Consider the following 26580-nt stretch of genomic DNA (forward strand, 5'->3'; position numbering starts at 1 on the left):
CTGTGGTAGTGTGTTCATTTATAATATCTCTGGTATGACTCCAAAATCTTGAATCATAGTTTGTGTATGACTCTTTTTCTGAAATTTTAACTTGAAGTACATGAATTGGAGTAAACCAGGAATAATTGTGGGCTCAGATTGAAAGCAGTTTTATATGGTAGTAATTGTAACTTGCGAGGGTAGTATCTGTAGCTTAGTACCAAAGTAATATTAATGATAGACATAGTAAAACAGGAAAACTGTGTATTATAGGCATGTGGGTAATGCTTGTCTGTTAGTAGTTAAGATTTGAGATCCTCCTATATTAGCAGCTTTATTTGATGCTTTACAGAAAGACTCTCCCAACTCTTGAAGAAATTATTTGAAACCCAAGAATCTGGTGACCTCAATGAAGAATTAGTTAAGGCTGCTGCCAATGGAGATGTTGCTAAAGTGGAAGATTTGCTAAAAAGACCAGATGTGGATGTGAGCATTTTAAAATTTATTTGAAGCATATGCAAAAATAGAATAGTTAAAACGAACCTTTTACTTAGCAGTTATTAAGATATTGCCACATGTGCTTCATCTATTCCTTCTTCCTTGTTTTTCTCAGGTATTTTAAAGATGACACTGGGCATTATTTCTTCATTGTGCATTTCTAGAAGATATTGACATTTTCTTATTTTAGTACTGACTTTTGAACTTTATGATGTCAAAATTTACTTTTAGGTTTTTAAGTAGTTAGTGTCCTTTGGGGAAATTCAGTGAAATTTTCTCATGTAAATGTTACAATGTTTTAACAATGTATTTTAGTAAATTTTATAAGCAATTATCCATCCTTCTTTTCAAAACATTTAACCTAAGCTTTCCCCCTCTCCTCCTTGTGAAAGTTGACTGTTTCATGGTTCATAATGCAGTTGAATTAGGAGTCATGCATTTTGTAAATCTTAATTTGTAATGTGTTGTAATGTTACCATTCACCAAAGCCATAGTTTAAATGGGTTCAAACTGCAAATTGTGGTTCTCACTTAGTTATTCACTGGCTTTAGCATCGCTACTGTTCTGGAAGCAATACGATGTCAGTCAGTGCTGGCCAAAGGATTGTAGGTTGAGTGTCACTTTGAATCATTGTCACTGTGCAGTCAGGGCTTTCGTTACCATATCTTTGTATGTAAGTATGCCGGACATACAAAGAGATTAGATCTATAATTTATAAGGTGAAAGTGAAAGGTGCTCCATTGTGTCTGACTCTTTGCCACCCCATGGACTGACTATACAGTTAATGAAATTCTCTAGGCTAGCATACTGGATAGCCTTTCCCTTCTCTGGGGATCTTTCCAACCCAGGGGATCAAACCCAGGTCTCCCGCATTGCAGGCAGATTCTTTACTGCCACAAGGGAAGCCCAAGAATACTGGAGTGGGTAGCCTATCCCGTCTCCAGCGGATCTTCCTGACCCAGGAATTGAACTGGGGTCTCCTGCATTGCAGGCGGATTCTTTACCAACTGATCTGTCAGGGAATCCCGAAATTTATAAGGTATAAACTTCGTATTCCTATGATCTCATGTGGCATTTCAGGTTTGTTGGGGATCAGTTGCAGCAGCATGGCACAGTAGTTTCTTGATTGGTTGTGGGCTATGTCACAAATAGTTTCAGATATTAAAGTACCAGATTTTTTTGTGTGTTTGGAACGTAGAGTCAGACTTCTTTTATATTCACTTATGCAGATTTACATTTTATTACACTTAATTTTTTCTTCCTTACTGATTTATTTCAGTTGTGTTTTTAGAATGTAGTACATTCTAAAAACTTATAAGGAAAAATAGTTCTCCAAGATTTTTTAGGAAAAGCAGCATCTCCTTCTCAGTGTTATTTTCCTTTTCTTCAGAGGCAACTATTTTCACCTCTTTAAGCTGATTTCCTTCATATAGTTACCTCTTCATCTTTCAGTAACATACTTCTATAGTTATTTCTTGACTTGTAGGTTATTTCTTGACTTGAAGTTATGTTTTGATACTGCTCTGTGAAGGCGAGGATTCCACTTTCCTTCTCCACGTTTAGCCTGTCCTTTCCACACACATGCATACCTCTTCCAGGTTCTTAATGTGGTATTGCATTGTAATTTTGTTGATGTTAGAATTAATTTTGCATGTTATTATTCAAATGGCATGCATATCTGAGTTGTGGAGGATACTCGATTGCGTTTTCTTGCACAACTTTTCGCTTTCCTTGGTGTTCATCAGATCAGATCAGATCAGTCGCTCAGTCGTGTCCGACTCGTTGCGACCCCATGAATTGCAGCACGCCAGGCCTCCCTGTCCATCACCAACTCCTGGAGTTCACCCAGACTCACGTCCATTGAGTCAGTGATGCCATCCAGCCATCTCACCCTCTGTCGTCCCCTTCTCCTCTTGTCCCCAATCCCTCCCAGCATCAGAGTCTTTTCCAATGAGTCAACTCTTCGCATGGGTGGCCAAAGTACTGGAGTTTCAGCTTCAGCATCATTCCTTCCAAAGAAATCCCAGGGCTGATCTCCTTCAGAATGGACTGGTTGGATCCACTTGCAGTCCAAGGGACTCTCAAGAGTCTTCTCCAACACCACAGTTCAAAAGCATCAATTCTTCGGCGCTCAGCCTTCTTCGCAGTCCAACTCTCACATCCATACATGACCACAGGAAAAATCATAGCCTTGACTAGACGGACCTTTGTTGGCAAAGTAATGTCTCTGCTTTTGAAAATGCTTTCTAGGTTGGTCATAACTTTCCTTCCAAGGAGTAAGCGTCTTTTAATTTCATGGCTGCAGTCACCATCTGTAGTGATTTTGGTGTTCATAATTGTTCTTAAAAAAAAAAAAACACACCTGAGATGTAATTTACATATGGTGAAATACATGGATCAGTCAGTTTTGACAAATGCATACACCTACATAATCCACAGCCCTATTGAGATGTAGAACACTTCCATTGTTCCAAAGGGTTCACTTGTTTCTCTTAACCCCAGGACATAATCTAAACACTTTTGTTTTTATTTGTTAGTAATCTGTATTGTTATTATTAATTCTTCTCCAGAATTCTCTCTTAACTGTGTAATCTCTTAAGACATTTAGCACATCAGATTATGTATGTGTTTCATCTGAGAGAGATTTCTCTCAGTGCCTCTGACGGGATCCATCTGGAATGTCTCTAACTCATCATCCTCCAGGTTCCTTTCCCCTCTCTCCTGTACTGGATTTCTTGTTTTCTTTATCCTCTGTCCCTCTGTCTCCAATTTTATTCTGTTTTTTGTGAAGTATGGCTTTCAGTAGCTTCTTCAGAAAAAGGGTGATGAGAAATACACTTTCAGTATATAACTTTTTTAACCTTACAGTTAAATTTTAGATGGGAGGAGAATTCAAGTTTAGATATCATTTTCCTTCAGAATAATTCCATTTTCTTCCAGCATTCAGAGTTGCCCTCTGATTCCTCATCCTTCATGTGAGCTGTTTTATGTTTTCAAGCATGAAGATCTCTTTTTTCACCAGTGTCTGAACTTGTACAGTGTTGTGGATCTATCTTCATCCGTTGCTTTTAATGTTTGATCTTTTTATCCTGGAAATCATGTCTTTCATATATGGAAATTTTAGAAAAGTTTTTAATTTTAGATTTTAGTTTTAGAGCAGTTTTAGGTTTTATAAACTGAAATGGAAAGATATAGCGATTTTCCATCTGTTCTGTTTGTTGAGATTGTTTTTGCTCTGTTGTATTACCTTTGCTTCTTTGTTAAAAATCACTTGACTGTATTTATGAGAGGCTGTTTCTGGGCTTCCTGTTCTTTTCCTTTCTTCTGTTTGTTTATTCTTCGGCCGGTACCACACTGTCATGCTTACTGTAGCTTTGTAGTATGCCTCAGAGTCAGGTAGTGTCAGTCCCCCAGCTTTGTTGCTCTTCTTTAATACTGGGTTGACTGTTCTGGGCCTTTTGCCTTTCCGTATAAACTTCCATCCAGTAACTTGCTGGGATTTTGATAGTGATTATGTTGAATCTGTGGATCAAGTTGGGAAGAACGGACATCTTGACATTATTGAGTCTTCTTATCCACAAACATGGAGTAGCGCTCCATCTATTTAGCTCCTTAATTTCATTTATCAGAGTTCTGTACTATTCCTCATGTACATTTTATACACATTTTACTAGAGTTATACCTAAGTGCTTAATTTTAGGGGGTGATAATGTAAATGGTATTGTGTTTTTACTTGCATTTCCTTGTTTATTAGCAATATTGAGCATCTTTTTTATGTTCATGTCACCCATTTGAAATGTCTTCTTTGGAAAAAATGTCCATTTTTCCATGTTGCATTTCCATATCCATTTACACAACACCTGAAGTGAAGAAAAGATTGGATGTTACTGCTGTATAGTAGAACAGTTGTAGAACAGTAATTGGATATTGCTGCTCTATAGTAGAACAGTTGAACAGTTGTGTATAGCTACCCTGGTAGCTCATTTATGTATCCTTTGTGGTAGTTTGGTTACCATTGACATTTGGCTGTATTTGTTGAATTTATTTACACTATACTAGACAGTATCTTTTCTAAAAGTCTTCCATTCACCTCATTACTTTTTTTTTTTTTTCATTGAAACAGACTCTGAGTTTTAATAATAATTAAAGTAGACACATATTTAAAATAAATGCAACTTCCCTTTGTCCCTCCTTCCCTCTCATCCTTTTCTGTTTTCAACTTTGCAGATTGGCTAAAAGTTCTTCCATAACTCTTTTAACAGTGGAACTCTCAGAGTGCCTGAATCCCTCCCTAACTTAGAAATGTGATACAGGTCACGTTTCTGGTGATCTGTAACAGGAAATATAGAACACCAGCCTAAATTGTTCTCATAGGATCATTCAGTTTGTTGGGTTTAAACCTACACCATGTGTATGTATTGGCTCTTCCCTTTTTGTGACATTCCTTCGTCCTTTCTTTTTGTATTTAGGTGAACGGACAGTGTGCTGGTCACACAGCTATGCAAGCTGCTAGTCAGAATGGACATGTTGACATTTTGAAGTTACTTTTGAAGCAAAATGTGGATGTAGAAGCAGAGGTAATTAAGTTTTAAAAATATTTAAGTAAAAATTAATGTCCTAGAAATGGTCCTTCTGTATCATTGAGATTGATTCTTTTTCATGTTGAAATTTAATATTAACTCAAGACTTCTGATTAAAAAGAAAAAAATTTGAGAAAAGACAACATGAAGCATTTTGTGTTTTTCTGTGATCTCTTGATATTCTAGGCATAACCCTAAGTGAAGAAGGTTGAGTTTCCTCTTGCTTTCGTAGGACTACTATGCTGTTGAGAGCTTGCAGTATTTACCCATGACTCATACTGGGGAAATTGAGGAAAGAGGAATATAAATCACATGGGGCAAGATTTTCCCTTATCTATGACACACAGAGGGCTTTCCTTGTTTTTTTGTTTTTTCACTAGGGAACCAGTAAATTAGAATTTGTTTAGTCTTACTGCTTCTTAACCTTAATATGGGTTTTAAAAGATTTTACAGTGTGTGTTTATCACACTATGTATGTATATGTGCTTAATTTAATGTAGAACATGTTCTTATTAAAGAAGAAATTAATGATTCTTACTGGCATTGAAATTTCATTGGCTGGTGTGGGCAGAGGGCTTCCCTTGTTGCAGTTAACTATGACTGCATCACTTAAAAATATATTAGAATTGTATTTGTTTTAGTCTAATGCAGGATTATTTAGGAATAAGCCAAATTCTATCAAATTCAAACTGGGCAAAATGTTGCAATTTTGTCCAAATGACACTCCCCTCTGAGGAAGCTATTTAATAAGGATTTCAATGTTAGAGGGCGAAATTTGTGGATCAGCCTGTTTTTACTAATTATAAAAATTTAAAGACATGTTTGAAAACAGAAGTCTTACATTCTTTTTGCTTTTTTCCCCTAGATATGTATATCTTGAGTTGCTGAATAGCTACTAAATAACCAGTGGTTTTTTAGGTCATCCTTGGTGTTGGCATTTTCTTTTCCCTAGAGCTTAAGTTTTGCATTAGCATATTAGACATTTGTAAACTATACACTAGTTTTATTACTGTGATGCATTTCTAAATGAGATTATATAATTTGACTTTGCGTTTACAGAGTAGCTTTAAGTCACATCTATCTTGGTTGTCAATTTAGGAGCCCAGTATGTGTTATAAGGATTTTTTTTTTTTTTGGTGATGCAAGAGAGACTTAGTATCATGTAATATTTTGTAAATATTACATTTTGAACATCCCATTTTTTAATGAATCCAGAAACTACAAACTAAAATATTACAACCCTTCTGACTTTTTTTTGGCCATGCCTTGCAGCATATTAAAAAGCAGACATATTACTTTGCCAACAAAGGTCAGTCTAGTCAAGCCGTTGACTGTGTGGATCACAATAAACTGTGGAAAATTCTGAAAGAGATGGGAATACCAGACCACCTGACCTGCCTCTTGAGAAATCTGTATGCAGGTCAGGAAGCAACAGTTAGAACTGGACATGGAACAACAGACTGGTTCCAAGTAGGAAAAAGAGTACGTCAAGGCTGTATATTGTCACCCTGCTTATTTAACTTATATGCAGAGTACATCATGAGAAATGCTGGGCTGGAAGAAGCACAAGCTGGAATCAAGATTGCCGGGAGAAATATCGATAACCTCAGATATGCAGATGACACCATCCTTATGGCAGAAAGTGAAGAGGAACTAAAAAGCCTCTTGATGAAGGTGAAAGTGGAGAGTGAAAAAGTTGGCTTAAAGCTCAACATTCAGAAAACGAAGATTATGGCATCCGGTCCCATCACTTCATGGGAAATAGATGGAGAAACAGTGGAAACAGTGTCAGACTATATTTTTGGGCTCCAAAATCACTGCAGATGGTAACTGCAGCCATGACATTAAAAGACGCTTACTCCTTGGAAGGAAAGTTATGACCAACTTAGATAGCATATTCAAAAGCAGAGACATTACTTTGCCAACAAAGGTCCGTCTAGTCAAGGCTATGGTTTTTCCTGTGGTCATGTATAGATGTGAGAGTCGGACTGTGAAGAAGGCTGACACCGAAGAATTGATGCTTTTGAACTGTGGTGTTGGAGAAGACTCTTGAGAGTCCCCTGGACTGCAAGGAGATCCAACCAGTCCATTCTGAAGGAGATCAGCCCTGGGATTTCTTTGGAAGGAATGATGCTAAAGCTGAAACTCTAGTACTTGGGCCACGTCACGCGAAGAGTTGACTCATTGGAAAAGACTCTGATGCTGGGAGGGATCGGGGGCAGGAGGAGAAGGGGACGACAGAGGATGAGATGGCTGGATGGCATCACTGACTCGATGGACGTGAGTCTGAGTGAACTCTGGGAGTTGGTGATGGACAGGGAGGCCTGGCGTGCTGCAATTCATGGGGTTGCAAAGAGTCGGACAGGACTGAGCGACTGAACTGAACTGAGTCAAGGCTATGGTTTTTCCAGTGGTCATGTATAGATGTGAGAGTTGGACTGTGAAGAAAGCTGAGCACCGAAGAATTGATGTTTTTGACCTGTGTTGCTGGAGAAGACTCTTGAGAGTCCCTTGGACTGCAAGGGGATCCAACCAGTCCATCCTAAAAGAGACCAGTCCTGGGTGTTCATTGGAAGGACTGATGCTGAAGCTGAAACTCCAGTACTTAGGCCACCTCATGCAAGAGTTGACTCGCTGGAAAAGACCCTAATGCTGGGAGGGATTGGGGGCAGGAGGAAAAGGGGACGACAAAGAATGAGATGGCTGGATGGCATCACTGACTCGATGGACGTGAGTTTGGGTAAACTCTGGGAGTTGGCAATGGGCAGGGTGGCCTAGCATGCTGCAATTCATGGGGTCGCAAAGAGTCGGACACGACTGAGTGACTGAACTGAACTGCAGCTTGCAGGGTCTTAGTTTCCTGAACAGGGATTGAATCTGGGCAGTGGCAGTGAAAGTGCTGAGTAATAACCACTAGACCACCAAGGAATTCCCCAAACTTTTCTGATTAAAGAAAATCAGCTGAGAGGCTTTAAAAATCAAAAAAATTTTTGCCTAATTTTTAAAAAAAGCTATACTTTGTGATTCAGCATTACTAAACCTTACAAAGTGAGACTATCCATAAATCTGTGTTTCTAAAGACTTGTTCACATGAGAGGTTGTATAGAGTAGGGCTGCGGCTAGGGGACTGGGAATGAAGGCGGCACTATTTTTCAAGAATAGGGTTTTTTTTTCTTTCTTAATTGAGCTCAAATAAGCAAAACAGTTATTACTCTCCACGTAAGATTGGAGTTGGAGTGAGGCCAGTAGTTTGTAAATGACATCATTCAATTTGGAAACTCCATCTGTTACTAAACATCGATATGTGTGGCCTTCTACCATACTGCCTCTTTTATTTCCATTCTGAGCATTTTCTGTTATAAAAACCATTGTAGGAAGATGTAATTTGTAGAGATAGTGTGAAAAAGGGGTAACTACACATCTGATTAAGTTAATAACACAGTTTCCCAGTGGGTAAAGGGAAAACTACATTTAAAAATTGGGTTGAAATATAAATCATTGCCTAAGACTAAAGCAGAAGTTCAGCAAAGTTTCATATTTCTAGAATGTAAGATTCAACATTGTAATAAATAGCAATATAATTTACTTAAAACAGTGATTCTTAATTGGAGGGCATTTCTGGCCCACAGGGGACATTTTGTGGGCACATTTTTGACTGTCACAGCTGTTTGGTGGGGAGCAAAGGGACTGACAGGCGTATAATGGATAGAAACCGAGGCTGTTACTAAACATCCTTGAATGTACGGGGCAGTTCCCACAGCAAAGAATTATCCAGTGCAAAATGTCAGCAATGCTGATTGGAAATCCTGGTTTAAAAGAGAGAGAAAATAGTTAGTTTTTCAAATGCAGTTAAAATTGTGATTCATCATTTATAAATTAATCGATATGTTTGTAAATTTATTATTGGAAATTTAAAACATTTGTAAAAATAGAATAGTTTAATGAATCCTGTGTACTCATTATTCCACTTGAGTTATTTTTTCTGGCCAAGTCTGTCTTATCAGTACCCTCTTAACTCTCATTTCCTCCACTGAATTATTTTGAAGCAAATCCGGATATCATATTATTTCATCTGTAAATAGTTTTAGTATGTATCCTAGAAGATAAGTGCTCTTCTCTTAAAACCTTTATTATACCTTTAACACACCTAGACACAATAATTTAACAATGATTTTTTAAAAATCCAATTTTATTAAAAGCTTTGAAGTTAGCTGAAGAATAAAGAGAATAATATATTTTGTTCTCTGGGAATCTCATTCTGCATCCTTTAATTTTATTCTTCTGCATCAGGAAGTGAGCTCAGGATAGTATAGCTCACAGATTGCAATCTATAGCCCGAAGGCCAGGTCCAGCCCTTCATTTCTTTTTAAAAGTATTATTGGAACACAACACACTCATTCATTTATTTTATTGTGTAGTCTGCTATTGTGCTCCAGCTGCAAAACTGAGTGGTTGTGTAGTTGTGACAAGAGATCATGTAGCTTATAAAACTTATATTTATTTTCTGGCCCTTCACAGAAAAGTTTGCTGGCCCGTAGTATAGATGACTATTTCGGATTTTTTAGTTGATTTAAGCTGTTAGAAAGCTAAATTGTTTGCTTTATATTATACCTTTCAAATATGTGATTAGGTTACATTTTTTTCCCTATTTCTTTTTCTTAGGGAAAACTCAGAGCTATTTTGGAAAGTTGGTTGTCTCCATGTATGATCTACTGAATACAGTAGGGTTACATTCTGTTTATGTGTAGGTAAAGGCACCGAGGACTGTGGGATTTTAGGTATGTCGATTTGGGTGAGCTCATTTTTTCATCCTCCAGGTACTCAGTATTTTTTTTTTTCTACTGATGAATATAATGAGTAAAGGTGTGGAGGATTGAATGGAAGCCCAGTTTTAAAAAGTGAATTCTTTATAATAAGTTTTTTAAATATAGTACAAATATATACTGATGATATCAGCAAATTTTAAGTGGTTTTATTGTTTAAGATTAATGACAGCTCTTTTCAATGGAGAATATTAATAGGGAATACTACTAGACTTTTGTCAAAAAACCCAAGTTTGAATGGTATTGTTGCTGTCTAAAATAATATTTGGGCAAAAAGTTTAATTGGTTTAACCTTTTGTTTCCTCATCTATGATAATAATTTGAAGGGGTGGAGAGTGAGTAAGGGAAACAATTAAGATACCACTTATAATATAAAACACAATGGAAATTTAAGGTTTCATTATTATCTGTGTTCTTATTAAACATTTCTCTCCAACTAGTGAAAGTTTGGAGAAGGAAATGGCAACCCAATCCAGTGTTCTTGTCTGGAGAATCCCATGGACAGAGGAGCCTGGTATAGGCTACAGTCCGTGGGGTCGCAAAGAGCCAGACAATGACTGACCGACTTCACTTTCACTTTTCTTTTCAGTGAAAGCTAGCAATTTCTCAAAAAAACCAAAAAAACAACGAACAAATCGCAGATGCTAATTCTATGTGATTCTGTTTATCTGGTTAATGAAAACAAAACTGTAGAAACATTGTATTTAACTGTAATCTGCAAAGGAACTGGCAAGTAGACTTTAAGACTACTCAATTCAAGGAAATTCTTTTTTGGAAAACAAATCAGGACTCAGAATAATAACCTCCAGAATGGCTCTAGGAATCAGCGTACATGGTTCCTAGGGATCCATGTTAGTTCAGGTTGTGGCTAGAGGCTTTTCCACTTCTCTTTCCCTGCACACTCCCCTTACCACAAAATACTGATAGTTAAAAACATGAAAAGATCTGATTTATTAATATAAGACCCAGAAAACAGTCTTTAAGGGGCCTTTTGCAGGAAGGCAGAGTGCAATCTGAGATCACCCAAACAAAAAAGGTCAGATTTTTAAAGGGGCCATATCATAGTTTTATAGTCCTCTCTTATCAGCACCTTTATTTAGTTGCACAGATTGGGTCTTAAAAATTGTCATTGATTCCTCTTTTTCCCCCGTACTCCTTATTTGGAATATCACTAAATCCCGTTGGCTCTGTAAAATTTATCCAGAATTCACACAACTTTCATCCTTCCTGCTGCCACTGTGTTGTCTCCTCGCACTTCTCCTCCCCAGATGTCTTCAGGGCCTTTCTCACTTCTCTCAGCTATTTACTCACACCTTCCTTGGGAGGGGTCATCGCTTGGCTGTCTTGTCTTTCTTCCCTGCTATCTTTTCTCCTTGGCATTTCCTCCTACCAAGCATTTACATTTTATTTACATATTTCATTTTTAATGTTCTCTTTACCCCACTAGAATGGCAACTGAGGACAGGAGTTTTGTCTTGCCTGTTGTTTTATCTCTGTGCACAGCACAGCACTGAGTTCATAGTGGGCACCTAGTCCATTATTACTGAATGAATGAAAGAACACAGCAGAATGTACCATATCTACATAGTCTGTTTAGGTTTAAGTATGATCAGGATAGCAGCATCTTGATTAATTGAATGAGTTTTATAGAAAATAAAATGAGGTGCGATGTTACTTATGAAATTTGAGAATAATAAAGTAGTTGACATAATTTGCTGAAAATAAATTAGAAATTAGAGTTAAACTAATTTTGTGAGAGGCAGGGACAGTTTCATAAGAGAAGAGTTGGCCTGAACTGAGTTTTAAAGAATGTGTGTTTTCAAGCCAATAACATAATGAACAAGAGCATTGAAGTCTGAGAGCAGCACGTGAACATCTGGGCTCAAGTCAGTTGGTTAAGTTAGTTTTATGTGTGAGGAAAGAGGGCAGCAGATGAGTCTGGAATGGTCCACAGAAGTAGGCTTTCAAAGAGGTTTGTTTTTTATAGAGTTACATGAAATAATTTTAAACATAAATTTTGTGTTTTATAAAGAAAATTCTGTTTTTTGTATGAAGAATAGATTGAAGTAAGAAGGCTGGGTGAGCTATGGCAGTAGGTCAGGTGAATGAGAATGCAAGAAGGCCTGAATCACTTAGATGTAGAATTGGACAAGAGAAAACAGAGCCTAACTGAAGAGTGAAAGCCATCGAACTTGGTGCTTGCTTGTAGGGGTTCAGCAAAAGGAAGTAGATGAGCCTGACTGATAGGTCCTGAATGTGCTGACTGTGGTTTTTATCAGCCAGTAGAGGGGAGGGTGGAACAAGAGCAGGTTTTAGAGGTTGGGAGGAAACGAAGGGGGGGAAGAGGGTGGAAAGGACCAAGAGCAGTGTTAGATTAAATTTGGGGCCCCTTTGCAAGTCTCTTTAGATCACCTTTTGGAAGTGAGCTGTTGTGCTGGGCCTCAACAACTTGTTTGGTGGCAGTATCAGAGAGAGAATAAAGGTCTTGTTTGAAGCCTTTTGAAATACTTAAGATAAATTTGGAAGAAAGCAACAAAACCTGGAAGCTACAGTCTTTGTGGAAGTGAGGTTTTCTAATTTAGAATAAAAATCTGGAAATTAATTGTTGTTTTCTAGTGCGTGTATGTATTTTCCAAAATCTTTACATTTTCCTTATGTATTTCCCTTTGACATATATATTTGGGTTTTAATTTTTTAGGTATTATTTTTTTTTAACATAAGCAAATTGTTGTTGGAACCTGCATTAAAGTGTTTTTGTAGCAGTTCTCTGACAGTCATCAATATATAGTACGTTTCATAAATAGTTCCTATCTTTATTCAGTGAGTGTCAGTGGATGTTCTCATTTCTAATGGAAGGAGTACCACTAGATAGACTTAAAAATTATAACAGAAAATGAATCTAGACTGGAAATTAGGAAGATCTTAAATCTAAGATTATGAAATACTGAAATGTGTTACTAGAGAAGTTAACAATATATACACACAAACATAATTTTTTTTTTTTTTAAAGCTTGTTTTTTTTTCTGGAATTTTAGATATAATACTGCTGAGAGGCACAAGAGTTCAATCATTACTCTTCCCTGTAGTAGTTTGCTAGTTCCTTTTGGCTTAAGGTTGAGAAGTAACAAAAACTCCTAACCTTGTTCTGCTGGAATATTAGTAGAGGAGAATTTCTGAATTGTGGTTTCTTGGTCTTTCAAGAATGATTGTCAAGCCATTGTGGACTCCTGCGTGAGCAGTTTTACTTTTAGCATCTATTTGAGAAAATATGCAAAGACCGAAAACTATTTTGAATTCAGCAACTGTCGTGTTCATTTGTTTTATATGTATTTAACCATGGTGATATTTATCTGCATTATCTTTGAAAAATAGTTCAGAAGCCCAAGTGCAATATGGATTTTCAAACCACTTGCCGAAACTATAGAGTCTCCCAGGGGCTACCATGGGTTGGAGAAAGTCTGAGAGTCTGCTTACTTGAGTGTTAATATTGGAGATGTGTATGGAATAAAGCAGTACCCTTATAATATCCTTTTCCATCTGCATCTAACAGTGAGACTCTCTTTGGTATGGACTATGTATATTATCTTTATGGTTCAGTACAAGCATTTTTTTTAAAAAAGCAGTCTCTTACATTTGAGAAACACTTAAGCAATTGGGTCCTTTTCTATCTTTCATCTTCTCAGAAATATGCTAACATTAGGTGAGGCATACCTACTGGATCCCTCTGAAATAGTTTTGGTGGTTTGGATGTATAGAATTATACTTGTTTGTGTTTCATTTTTATCTTTAAATGAAGTGCTTAATAATTTTTTTCTGTTCTTGAATATATAGAGAAGTGTATGCTCATCAGCTAGAGATAACCAGTGTTAACATGAGGATGTATTTCTCCCCCTTAAAGCTGGTTGAGATCATACTGTTTGGCATTCTTCCTTCTTTTTTTTTAAATTACTCAACTGTTAGTATAATTTCTATGTTATTAAGAAGTCTGTGTAAGATTTTTTTGATGAAAAAACTTCATATATAGTTGTGATCTAACATTTTTCTAATGTTGGCTTACCATCATGGCTGGTAATTTAGGAGTACTGAAGAATCAGACTACTTCTGATGTAACTGTTGGTCTAGTACGTGTGTGCATGATATAATGATCCAGGTCATAATTTATCTTTGGAGCTAATCACTAGTCAAATGAATTTCTAGTTATCTTGTTGGCTCCACTATGTTTCCTTTTCTTACATTAATCTGGTTCTTGATGAATTATTATAGTAGCGTCACTTTTTTTTTTTCTTTCTGAAACATTCACTGACTGAGACTTAATGCTGCTGTTTAGGATAAAGATGGCGATAGAGCAGTTCACCATGCTGCTTTTGGAGATGAAGGAGCTGTTATAGAAGTGCTGCACCGGGGCAGTGCTGATCTGAATGCTAGAAACAAGCGCAGGCAGACACCGCTTCATATTGCTGTCAATAAAGGTCACCTTCAGGTGGTGAAGACGTTACTGGACTTTGGCTGTCATCCCAGTCTTCAGGTAAAACCATTAAAGAATTATATTGTGCAGGTATTTCCAGGATTCTTTTGAATGGCAATACTAGTTTGTGTGGCAAGCATTCCTTTGTTATCAGTCCTTTCTGTATGATCAGTCATAGTGAATGATTCCAAAGGTATGCTGCTGCTGCTAAGTCACTTCAGTCGTGTCCGACTCTGTGTGACCCCATACACGGCAGCCCACCACGCTCCCCCGTCCCTTGGATTCTCCAGGCAAGAACACTGGAGTGGGTTGCCATTTCCTTCTCCAATGAATGAAGGTGAAAAATGAAAGTGAAGTCGCTCAGTTGTGTCTGGCTTTTAGCGACCCCATGGACTGCAGCCTATCAGGCTCCTCCGCCCATGGGATTTTCCAGGCAAGAGTACTGGAGTGGGGTGCCATAGCATGCCATAAAATTGGCAGCTATTCCTTCTTAGAAAAGCCTTTGTTAAGCAAGTGTCAGTAAATTGATTTTGTATGGGGGGAGTTGGCGATGGGGACTTGTAAAAATATCAGCTAGGAGTTGATTTAACTTTATTGATCGTGACAGTGAGCTTCAGCAATTCATAATAGTTACTTCAGAGGAGTCTAAATTATTTTAATTGTAGCTTAGTTTATCTTAGATTGTTGGTCTAGTCCTTAATCTAGTCTTGGAAGATTTTCTGATTTAGAAAATATATATGGAGTTTTAGGATTGATTTTATAATAGGTATGGAATTTTAGGGTGTAACCGTTAATGGTAGGAGTGTGGTACAGCGGCCCATTGTAAGCTAATGAGTTGGGTGGGGGTTAGCTTTTCTATCTCATTAAAATTTTAATTGTATTTGAGGATACGTCCTTGCTTTTATTTTTTATTTTCTTTGGCAAACTGTAGCATGTTTATTGTATTGTCCATCTAGATTGACTAGAAATTTCTTTACTATAGTGAGGCTAGTATTTCTTGCCTGCATTTTGAAATTTAACACACAGCATGTTTTATTACTGGTTGTTGGATATGGCTTCTGTTTTTCTTTGCTTAGTAGATCATTATAAGAATTAACTTTACATATCATAATTAATTGAAGAAGAGCTAATTAAATCTCTTAAAACTTTGAAAAAATAAAAAAAGGATTCTGAAGGCGATACTCCTCTTCATGATGCAATAAGTAAGAAACGTGATGACATCCTGGCAGTTCTTCTAGAAGCTGGAGCAGATGTTACCATTACGAACAACAATGGGTTTAATGCTCTACACCATGCTGCACTGAGAGGAAACCCCAGGTAAAGATGTCACCTTTTACTATTTCCTATGCAATTTAAAAATAGTTTTCTGTTGCAGGCTCTCTTTTTCCGATGCTTATAAGGAAGTGATTTTGGCTTATTTTAATATTTTAAATCATTTTAAAATCTGAGGAAATTATGTCTTCATTAAAATAGATTAGTTTTATATGTTTTTTTTTGTTAAACTAATACAAGTATCATGAAATGACTATTTAAATATATGTTAAATATGGGTATAAAATATCAGGAAGACTTGCTTGTATTCTAAAGGTTTAATTAAAATGCATTCCACCTGGAGATTTATGTGTCTTCAAGATCATTCTCAGGCATCCTTTTACCAAAACCTCATGTTATCTGTTTTTTTGTTTCTTTATTCCAAGTTGTCTATTTGCACGGTAATTATTTTTTTAAACTTTTGACTAAAACACTTTTAAGTTACCTAATTTTTTATTGATAATATAATTAACTATAAACTTCTAGTACAGATGTCTTCTAACCATTGTTAGGGTAATAGGTAGTCTACTGAAAAAAGTGCTTGTTGGTGAAGTTTGAGAAAGACTTTTGGGAAGTCATAAAATTCATAAAGGATCTGCAGAGTCTCACAGAAAAGAAAAATGCTTAGCTTTGCTTAACGTTGAACTTTCTGTAAATGAATTTTTTGGAACAATTTTACCTTGAGAAGCATTTTGGAAAATTCTGGAGAATTCCCCTGGGATCTAATGGTTAGTACTCTGTGCTCTAACTGCTAAGGGCCTGGGTTCAGCTCCTGGTTGGGGAACTACCTCGTGGTGAGGCCCCAAAATAATAATTATAATAATAGTAATAATAATAATAAATAAACTTTAAAAAAAGAAAATCCTTCATTAGGTGTCTTGTGTTTATAGTTGAATCAAGCTATGTGTATTGACTGAGGAAGATGTTTACTTGGAAGTTTATTTTGATAATTTAAAAATTTTAAATTAAAAACTTTGAGATGTAATTGACATATGATACTATATTAATGTCCCTTGTGGCTCAGCTAGTAAAGAATGCGCCTGCAATGTGGGAGACCTGGGTTCGATCCCTGGGTTCGATCCCTGGGTTGGGAAGATCCCCTGGAGAAGGTAATGGCTACCCACTCCAGTACCCTGGCCTAGTGGATTCCATGGACTGTGTAGTCCATGGTCGCAAAGAGTCAGACAAGACTAAGTGACCTTCATTCACTTCACTTTATTATATTAATATCATGTGTTAAAAATAATGATTTAATATTTGTATATATTGTGAAGTGATCGCCACAATATGTCTAGTTAACATCCATCACCATGCATAGTTCTGAATTTTTTTCTTATGATAAGAACTTTTAAGATGTATTCGTTCAGCAGCTTTCAGATATACAATGCAATATTATTAACTGTAGACACCATGATTTCTTATTCTTTGGTTCCCTATTGCATTTTTACATCATGTTTCCTTTTACAATAATTTTTTGCTGTTTTTTTTAGCTTCTTAAGATCGCCACTAGAGGGTGAGCACAGAGAACAAAAGGAGTTTATTCAAGTTGACTATTGGTACTGTAACAATAGGTATATAATCTAGGATGAAATAAATGGCCATATTTTAGCTTATGTCTTGATTTGTTTTTTTCAAATTACAATATTTGAACACTTCAAATATTTAATGTTGACACTGTAAAGGAGAGAAAATAGTATTATATGTTCCCTGCCTTTCAAATAAAAGGTGGTGATGACAGATTTACCACATGCGAGTAGTTAACATGCATTATCTCATTTAATCCCTTGAACAGCTTTTTGAAGCAGAAAGCAGGTGTTAATATCCTAATTTTATAGATGAAGAATATGAGGCTTATAAAGAAATGAAGTTTTTCAATACTTGTATTCAAGATCATGCAGCTGCCTAGTGGAACAGCTGGAACTTGAGCATGGTCTATTTGACTTTAGAATCATTTGATCTTAGCTGCCTTATATTATTTCCTCTGTATTTTGGGCTGTGAGGTAAGGCTGGAACACATGGACAGTGAATGATTTAACCAAGCTGACTTGTGTGTCATGAGCCTATCTTTTAAGTTTATAGCCCACTAATTAAAATCTCTCTGCCCACCTTGACCTTCAGCTATACTGTACTACTCTCTCTCCCTAAAAGTTTCTGCTCTTTTCCTTCATTGATGAAGCACTTTCTTTCTTTAAGATCCCCTTAACTGACTTTCTCCCTGAAGTCTTAGATTTCCTCTTTGAAATGATTTTCTGTTTGCCCTATACTTCCTTGTTCTGTGTTCTTGTTTTCTGCAGTTATCTTCTTTGTGCTGTCCCTTAGTATGTGCATTTTTATGTTTCTTTCTGTTAAAATTTTGGGCACAAATATTTGTGTATCTCCCATAATGCCTTGACTGTAGGTGAGGACTCAATACATGTTAGTCTTCATTTGACAAGACAGTGTTAGATATCACAAGAGTATATAATCAATTAAAATATAAAAATTCTGTAGAGAAATTGTCAGGAGTTCATACAGAGCAAGTATTTCAAGTTAGAATTGGCAAAAAGATTTTCTTGGGGGAATTTAATTTAGGTTATATAATATTTTTAAGTTGTAAAGTTTAAGGTAGATTAAAAACTAAAGTGTTTAGGAGATGAGTAACTTTTAAATATTTTGAATTGTTTAACTTTATTGAGCACATTGAGAGCAGGCTAGTATATTTAATAATGTTAAACCAAGGAGGGGGAAAAATACTACTTCTGTTTCTTTAATTCCTGAGAACTCCTCCAACCGGGTAATTGGTGTCAAATGACATAAAAAAAGAGAAAAAAATAAACACTTTCATTCTACAACAAAGTGGTGCTTTAGTTAAAGGTATATGACTTTTAATTCCTGTTTGCTTAAGACATTTTATGCAGTTGTGACTGTAGATTGCCAGATAAAGGATGATTTTAATTGAACATGAAAGAGGATGAGAAGATGATGCAAGTTATTTATTTGTTGTAATTGTAAGCTGGGTTATGTTGAGTTTTTTTTTTTTTTATATCAGATTTCTTATTCTTAAACTTTTTGACTTTTCTTTCCTGGTACTAACCAGTGATGTCGTAAGACAAAAGGAACCACTGAAACTCAGAATTAAGAGAAAAAAGTCTTCTCATTTTACAACTGAGGAAACAGGTTTGGAGAGTTGAAATATCTATATAAGTAAAAGGTAGCAATGCTTAGTATTTTGTTCCTTTTTTGAGGATTAAAGTCTTTTGGTTCAGTATCAGAAGAATTACATACTTACTATTTAAGTCTGTCTGCCAAATGCTCTGCAGTGTCATTGTTTCCTTTTCCACCTTAACTATCAATGTTCTGATAAATAGCAGTCAATTAATTGCTAATCATATGAAAGGTAGTGACTCAGCATTTCTGGAGTTTTGTTTTATATAATGTTATGAAGTGAAGTGAACGTCACTCACTTGTGTTGGACTCTTTGTGACCCCATGGGCTATCCAGTCCATGGAATTCTCCAGGCCAGAATACTGGAGTGGGTAGCTTTTCCCTTCTCCAGGGGATCTTCCCAACCCATTCAAACCCAGGTCTCCCTTGTTGCAGGCAGATTCTTTACCAGCTGAGCCACCAGGGAAACCCATATAATGTTACACCTTTCTTTAATTTAAAATAGCGCATGTCCACACTGTGGCATTCCTGTTAGGGTTTCAGGTGACCTTCTCAGATATTTTCTTCCTTTGAAAGAAGTTTTTTTTTTTTTTTTTTAAATTTTGTGGCACAGTCTGCATTTCAATATCATTTCATTTCTGAAGGACAGGAAATTTAATACAGAGACCATAAATGAATAAAATAATTTTATTTGAAAGCCTTATATCATTCACACAGTTTTTCACCAAACTGTTTATTAACATCATATACTATTATAGTTCTTTCAAGTAGAATTAACAGTTACAAATTATTTGATTTAAACCATAATCTGAATAATTTAAGTAAGTTGAAATCAGTTGACATGTGATTGATAATGATAAATGAAAACGCTGGCTGTCCTGTAGTAATCAATGCATAGCTACAGCTGGTTGAAGGGGACCAAATCCATTGAAGAGGCGATTTGGTTCCATTTTACCAGCTCTAGCAAAGCATTGCCGTGCTGCTAGCTGGGGACCTAAAACAGTTGAAATTTTTTTATTTGTAAAATTATGATTATGGTCCTTCCTCAAATGTTAAGAGAATCTCGTATCAGTATTTCAGCCATGGATTGTAAAACTTTATTTTCTGAAGGCACTTTTTGTGCTGTTTCCCACTCCAGTCGTGCAGAAGTCTCTACCCTTTAGCACGTTGGTAGTGCATTAAGGAGTTATCAATGTACATCTTTATTTTTAACACCTTTGCTGAATTCTTAAATATAGACAGTGACCTGTTTCAAAACCAGCACCATTTAAAAAGAGCATATAGACCTTGATGTGTATCAGAGTAATGTTTTCTATTTATCTTTAAGCAGTACACCAAATAAGCAGGTGAAATAGGTTAGGGAAGAGTACTGCTAGTCAGTCACACTTTCCTACCGCCACTTCTTTTTTTAGCATAATACTTAAGAACTAACAAACAGCAAGTTGCTGACGGGGGGAAGGATGAATGGCCTTAATAAAAGTACCTCTGGTACCCTTTGGTTTATAAATAGATCACACGTGTATTCAGTGTATTGCTTAGACTTGTGTTGAAGGAACTGCCATGCATGATAGCTTATTTTTCTTTCTTTTTGCTTATGTAGTGTCACTAACCATAGGTTAATAATTGAACTCTTTTAAAAGTCTAGTTCCTTGACTGAATTCTCTGTCATTTCAGGTACAGATTGCCTGGTTACTTCTCATTATCTGCTTAATAATACATTGTGGTTAGCAATAATCATGAATTTGAGTATGAAAATTATTATTAAAACTCAGTACAGCAAGTTTTTGTTAAAAGGGAATTGCAATATTGAGAAGGGATGTCTTCTGAAAATACCTTTTTAAAACTTTTTAAATAACTTTTTAATAACTTTTAAAAACTTTGAACAGTTATAGTTTGCCTGTAAGGTAAGTGCTCTCACTGAAATATAAACAGTAAAGAAATAGTTACATGTTTTGAACCAAACTGGGAGAAGGTCAACACTAATTCAGGCAATATTCAAACACTTCTCGTATTAAGTATATCCCGCATCTGTTGGCTGAAGGGTATCATGCTGCTGGTGAAATTTAATGTAACTACAATTATTTCCATCATTTATTCTAATAGAAAAGAAACAGGTGTTAAATTGCCTGGACTTAAGTGCTGAAGATAGCAATAAAACTGACTTCTATTTTTACTAGTTCTATGGGAGCTGTTTAGCAGATCCAGTTGCTCAAGTGTGCTTTGGATGGCAGTTCAGTTTCATATACTGGCCATATCGGGGCAAGAGAGGCCGGGGGAAAAAAAATAGTACAGCATTTGATAATGTCAGCATCTGTTATCCCTGTCAGAGAGACAGTTGAAATGTTTGAGTTACAACAGTGTCAGCAGATGCCCAGAGTTTAATATGTACTCAGTTAAAAATGAACAGCTGATCTAAGTGATAGATGTGGCATTTTAGAGTGATTGAAAATACTCTTAGATATGTTAAGTTTAACTTGCAAGCACTAGGATCAGTGTATAATTATACTTTTTCAAATGAATAATAGATACTGTCATTTTCTAAGGTTTGTAAGTTCTTAATATTGTAGCAACAAGATTCTTAGTTGCTGGAATGTTTTAAAATAATTATTAAAAACTTTTATACCCATAGAATGGTGAATATAATTTGCTTATTATAAAGTGTAGATATAGTAATACCCTTTGAGTAGTTTCATAGAGGAACCTCTATTTTTGAGGTGTATATCGTCAGTTTTTGATGTTTAGGGTATGTGTAGTTAAACTTAATGAATGGAAAGCTTTGCCATCCTTTTTGTGGATAATCAGGAAGAAGGTCTATTCTTGAGTGAGTTAAGCTTTGAACTGATTTTTTTTTCTTTGAAAATGTAAAATTTTTAAATTAATGAACTTTTTGTAATTTACAATAAATATTCTATAACTTCTATGCTTGTATGTAAGTCATTCTCTCTTTTTAATCTGATTAAATGAAAATCACCTTTTGACAATTATCTAGTTGTCTTATTAAACAGAAAATTAACAATTCATGGATAACCTTATGGCCATTTCTATTCAACTGTGACAAAAAATTTAGACATGTGATATGTCTGAATACTCTAATCAAAAGAAATGATTAGAATATATGAATATTAATATTTCTTTTCTAAATCTATTATAGTAGCTTAAAATAGCTACTAATAAATTGTTGCTAAGAGCTTTATCATTTATAATATTTATCAATATAAGTATATATTGTACAAAATAAATTTTACATAAGATACAAAATGTATTTTAATATCTCTAGCATACTATAAACAGTAGGCTATCATGTTTATAAAAAACTGAATTGTATTTGCCTAGTACCATGGTTATTCTTTCTGGATAAATTGGTTTCATGATTGTAGTGTTTCATTTTATGTGCCCTTTTTGGAGAAAGCAAATTCAAGGATAGTATAGGTAATAAATTAATTTATTTTAATATTTGGCAGTCTGTGACCAGTGTGCCCTATTGATTTATACCTATTTCCCAGAATTTTATCATTTTTCTTGAATAAATCGTATGTCTTGATTTAAACTAAGTACTTATATAGCATTGAAAGTGGAAACTAGATTAGGGAGAAGGACAGGGACCACTTTTTTTTCTTTGAGAGTAGAATTTTACTTGAAAGATAGTCTTTTAAAATTATAACTATGTCTGTAGCTTTGAGAAAGAAAACTTAAAACACCAAAACTTGCTTCAGGAATTCTTACAGTATTGTTAAATTATAATTACATTGTTAATTATAATTATTCTTCATATTAAAATATGAAGAATAGCTGTTGAAATGCAAATGAAGTCAGCTTTTGTTAAATGTCAGCCCTACTAATATGATGCATTTAAATTAAAATTAAATTGTGGAGACAGAAAATGGGTCATGTGTATCATTTTTTTGTACTAGTATCACTGTTTTCTCTTTTGTATTCAAATTTTAATCATGTGAGTACTTAATTTAAAAATGTAAAATGTCATATGCTTTAAACTTAAAAGATTTAAAAGGAATTCCATGTTAATTTTAAATCTACTTCAGAAGAACTTTTTTCCTCATGAAATATAAATCAGCAACATTTAGTTTCCATCTGAAAGAAATAGGTACATTTTCTGGTGTTAGTATTGCCAAAGGTCATCTCTTTGATAGGTTAATTTAACATACGAAGGTCATTCACATAGCTGCAGTCTAGTTTCCTCTTGGGGGTTTATTGCCTACCAAAAATACATACTTCTTTACATTCCATAGCATTGTATGTTCATATGGGTACATAAAGAAGTATGTACTCTGAGTAGGTATTACTAAGTTGTTAGCTGTAAAAACATGAAATGTTTTATTTTCCCATTTTTTAGTAAAACTTTCAGCTTACTGATGGAGAGCAGTGGTAGATCGTTTGCAGAGAATATCAAAGACTAAACTTTATAACACATTTACCTGAGGCATGGCATTAGTGCTGTTTATGGTTCCTTGTTCTTGGTGGACATACACTTCTAAACATTGACCAGTTATCTGTTGAACTTTGTCCTGGTTTGGTTCTTTTTGAGAGAGATCCATTGAATCAGTGGGGATTTACAGAGTGTATTTCAGAAATTGGTAAGATCAGCCTAGTGTTTCTTCATAGTCTTCAGAGCAAATCTCTTCTTATTTTGTAGTTTGCTTCTAGAACCTACAAGTAGACAATAATTAATTTGGTGCATGTACTCTTTACCAGCAAGATATCTTATTAAAGACTTAATAATTAACCAATTAGTACTACTTCTGATGTTGATTCTAAAGTTGAAAAAACAGGGAGAAAAACTGGATCTTTTTAGAGTATGAATGAACTGAATTTTTTTAATGATAATTTTTTTTGTTAGTTTTGTTTTTAAGGTCACGGATAAGAACTCATGATCATTTGAAAACCTCTGTGTTGTTCCTTTGTTATTAGTTACTTACCTGATTTTTGCAGTTTGGTGATCCTGTCTGGGTTAAATATAAATTTAGATAAAGGAATTAATATCTAATTTTGGTGAGTTGAGTGGTTCTGATACTTTGATTTTTTTTTTTTTCAATATGAAGGATAAGTTCCAGAACAATCAAGTTTTCCAAAGTCACACTTAAAAGAACTGAAAGGTATTGGCTAGTGAGCAGTTGGGTTTTAACTTGATCGTTTAGCATGAAAACAAATTATAGTTGGTGAGTTGCCTTTTATTATTGTGGCATTAAGAAGTTAATTTATAAGAAGACCATAAGAAAATTTCAGATCTGAGAGAGGAGGGGGTGTAAAAGACATGGAAAGTAGAATTCCTGCAGCCCGTTATAAGAAGTGAGTGTAGCTCACAGAGAGCAGAGGACCACGTAGCAGGAGATGGTCCAGTACTACAGCAATTTCAGCAATGCAGTATTTGAATTTCACCATCCATATTCTGGTTTAATTTTGTGCCCAGCTATCAGAGGAAGCATTAAAAAGCATTTTGTGATCTCCCAAGTTTCTTGGTTGACTAAACCTTGAAAGAGTTAATAGTTTTTAAAAGATAGTATGCTCTGAAGGCAGGTGGCCATTTCCTAGGGATGCAGAATCACCACTTAATCTGAAACAGTAAAGACTGACTCTTTAATAATGTAAAAGACAGGAATGGACTTGTATAGCTTTGACATTGAATCATCTGTCATGATATTTGAACAGCATTCCTTTTTACACTGCATAAGGTTTCTGCTTGAACTGTGAAACGGCTTTGCCCAGGTAGAATTTAACAATAAAAGCATGTATTGAGTCGATAATAGGTAAGCATGCAGAAAACCATAAGCCTTCATTAAAGTACTGTCCTGTGGTGCTGTGTTACCTGTGAGCTTAGTGTCATGAGCAGGGAGAGAGAGAATGACCCAGAGAGTCATGCCAGCAGCAGCCATCTCGTCTTGATCGGCTCTTCACTCTATTTGCTGAATCAGCGCTTCTTTTCATGAGCCGGGGGAAGTAAAGGGGAAGTGTCAGTGAACACAGGACCCCACCTTTTAAGATAAATTTGAAAAACAAGTGAACAAACAAAGTATATCAGCCATCTTTTCCCTCTCCCTTTCCTTATGCTTAAGGGAAAAAAAAAAAAACATTTCAATAAAATTGAGTCAGCATTGGCCATTTGATTTGGAATGTCCTGTTACTGGTGTTGAATGGATATGAGTACCTTGTCTCTGGTGTATAGAAAGTGAAGCAACCGGGAAAGTTTGCTTCAAAGGCCAAGAAAATGCACCTCACTAATTGCTCAGATGGAATACTTCAGAAATGGGGAAAAAGTTGTAGAGGACGTTACTTTTACAAACTAAAAAAGACACACACACACACATAAACCCAGCAAAAACCAAAACACACCTCACTCCCCCCCACCAAATAACTGTAAACATTCACCCTGTTTCCTTTGCCCACCAGAGGACATTGGGGTCTTCTGACTTCTCAGGAAATAATTCTGCATCTTTCTTGCTGTGGAATTTTTGTTTGTTTGTTTCTAGTTGCCAGGATTAGATGGTAGATCTGTATTGAAGCTACCTTGTCATATCCAGAGGTCAAGTCTGCAAGCAAGGTCGGGACTTCCACATGGTCAGTACTGAGGTTAACTTATATTCTTCCCTCAGTGGCCACAGGCTGAACTGTTCAGCTTTATAGGCAGCTAAGCATTTGAAACATGCACTCCCAGGCAAACAGGCTCTCTTGTGCCTCTCTCTTCCCTGACCATATTTAGTCAACCATAGCAAAAAATAGTCTCTCAGCTGTCGATTGTCGATCCAAAAGCTGAGGAAGCCTCTATCTTGCTTTCTGCCTATTGATTGTTCATCCTGCGATCCAAACACTGCCTTGCCATTTGTCCTGCATTTTTTTTTTTTTCAAAGCACTGCCAAATAAAGCGGTCTCTCATGTTTCCACTTACACATCCCAGATTTATACTGAGCTTGCGCTGAGGCTAGGAAAGCCTGATGCGGCTGCCACTATACTTAGAAGCACTGCAGCGAAAAAAGGAAAGAGAAAAAATATTACCCTGGCTAGTAGCAAGACGGGCTTTGGACAGATACGGGACAAGTAAAGTCGCTCTGCTGCCAAAATATATTTCATAACCTGTTTTTTTAAATCAGTAAACAAACAAAAAAATCAGGATAATGATATTTTACATAGCTCAAGGCCTGAAGGGATTTTGTAGTGTTACCTTTAAAGCTCGTTGTTGCTATACATTCTTTTTAAATTTAATAAATAATAATTGAATGGAAAAATATGTAGAAAGAGGAAGTAGAACCAATATATTGAAGGTGAAGAGATCACTCAGGAGGAAAGGAGGAATGTGTAAATGAAATCTTGGAAGTGCTACTTAAAACTTTTAAATTAAAAAAAACTTTTAATTCAGTGTCACTTTTAATAAATTTTTTAGTAGTGCTTAGGTGAGAAACAGGGTCTTTTTAGTAATTGTGTTACTTTTCTATTGAAACTTTGTATAGTTATATAACTATTATAATGCATTAATTAAATTCTACTTTATTTTCAAATGTGAAGTGGTTTTTTCCTCCTTTCTACATTGCTGTTCCACTTTACTTTTCTGAGATAGCATTTAGGCATGATCATTTCACACTTTATTACAGACTCAAAATAGTCACTAACCTTTCTGTAATTTCTTGTTGCTGTTCAGTCACAAAGTCCCTGACCCAGGGATCGAACCCGCGTCTCCTGTATTGCAGATGAATTCTTTACTGCTGAGCCACCAGGGAAGCCCTTCTGTAACTTTGTCACATAACACATGTTATAGGGGAAAAATACTTTTGTC

General features: G+C 35.7%; 1 protein-coding gene and 1 long non-coding RNA gene across 6 annotated transcripts in view; one reads left to right on the top strand and one right to left on the bottom strand.

Moving 5' to 3' along the window:
- MIB1 (MIB E3 ubiquitin protein ligase 1) overlaps positions 1-26580 on the top strand; it is a 76319-nt gene that overhangs the window by 19196 nt on the left and 30543 nt on the right. The window contains exons 8-11 of the mRNA XM_045164070.1: positions 332-465; positions 4947-5054; positions 14208-14405; positions 15511-15662. Coding sequence (XP_045020005.1) covers positions 332-465; positions 4947-5054; positions 14208-14405; positions 15511-15662 — 592 coding nt within the window. The remainder of the gene's footprint in view (positions 1-331; positions 466-4946; positions 5055-14207; positions 14406-15510; positions 15663-26580) is intronic.
- Positions 7991-25697, bottom strand: LOC102395296. Of its 5 annotated transcripts, none has more exons than XR_006547781.2 (3): positions 24622-25634; positions 23234-23465; positions 7991-8863 (listed from the first exon to the last, which is right to left on the bottom strand). It is a non-coding gene; the product is annotated as an uncharacterized LOC102395296 (long non-coding RNA). The 5 variants fall into 5 exon arrangements; XR_006547780.2 differs by lacking the exon at positions 7991-8863 and having other exon boundaries at positions 19472-23465; positions 24622-24787; positions 25200-25643; XR_329383.4 differs by lacking the exon at positions 7991-8863 and having other exon boundaries at positions 19472-23465; positions 24622-24787; positions 25182-25638.

Source organism: Bubalus bubalis, chromosome 22 (genome assembly GCF_019923935.1).
Source record: "Bubalus bubalis isolate 160015118507 breed Murrah chromosome 22, NDDB_SH_1, whole genome shotgun sequence".
In the NCBI taxonomy this organism is placed as follows: Eukaryota; Metazoa; Chordata; class Mammalia; order Artiodactyla; family Bovidae; genus Bubalus; species Bubalus bubalis.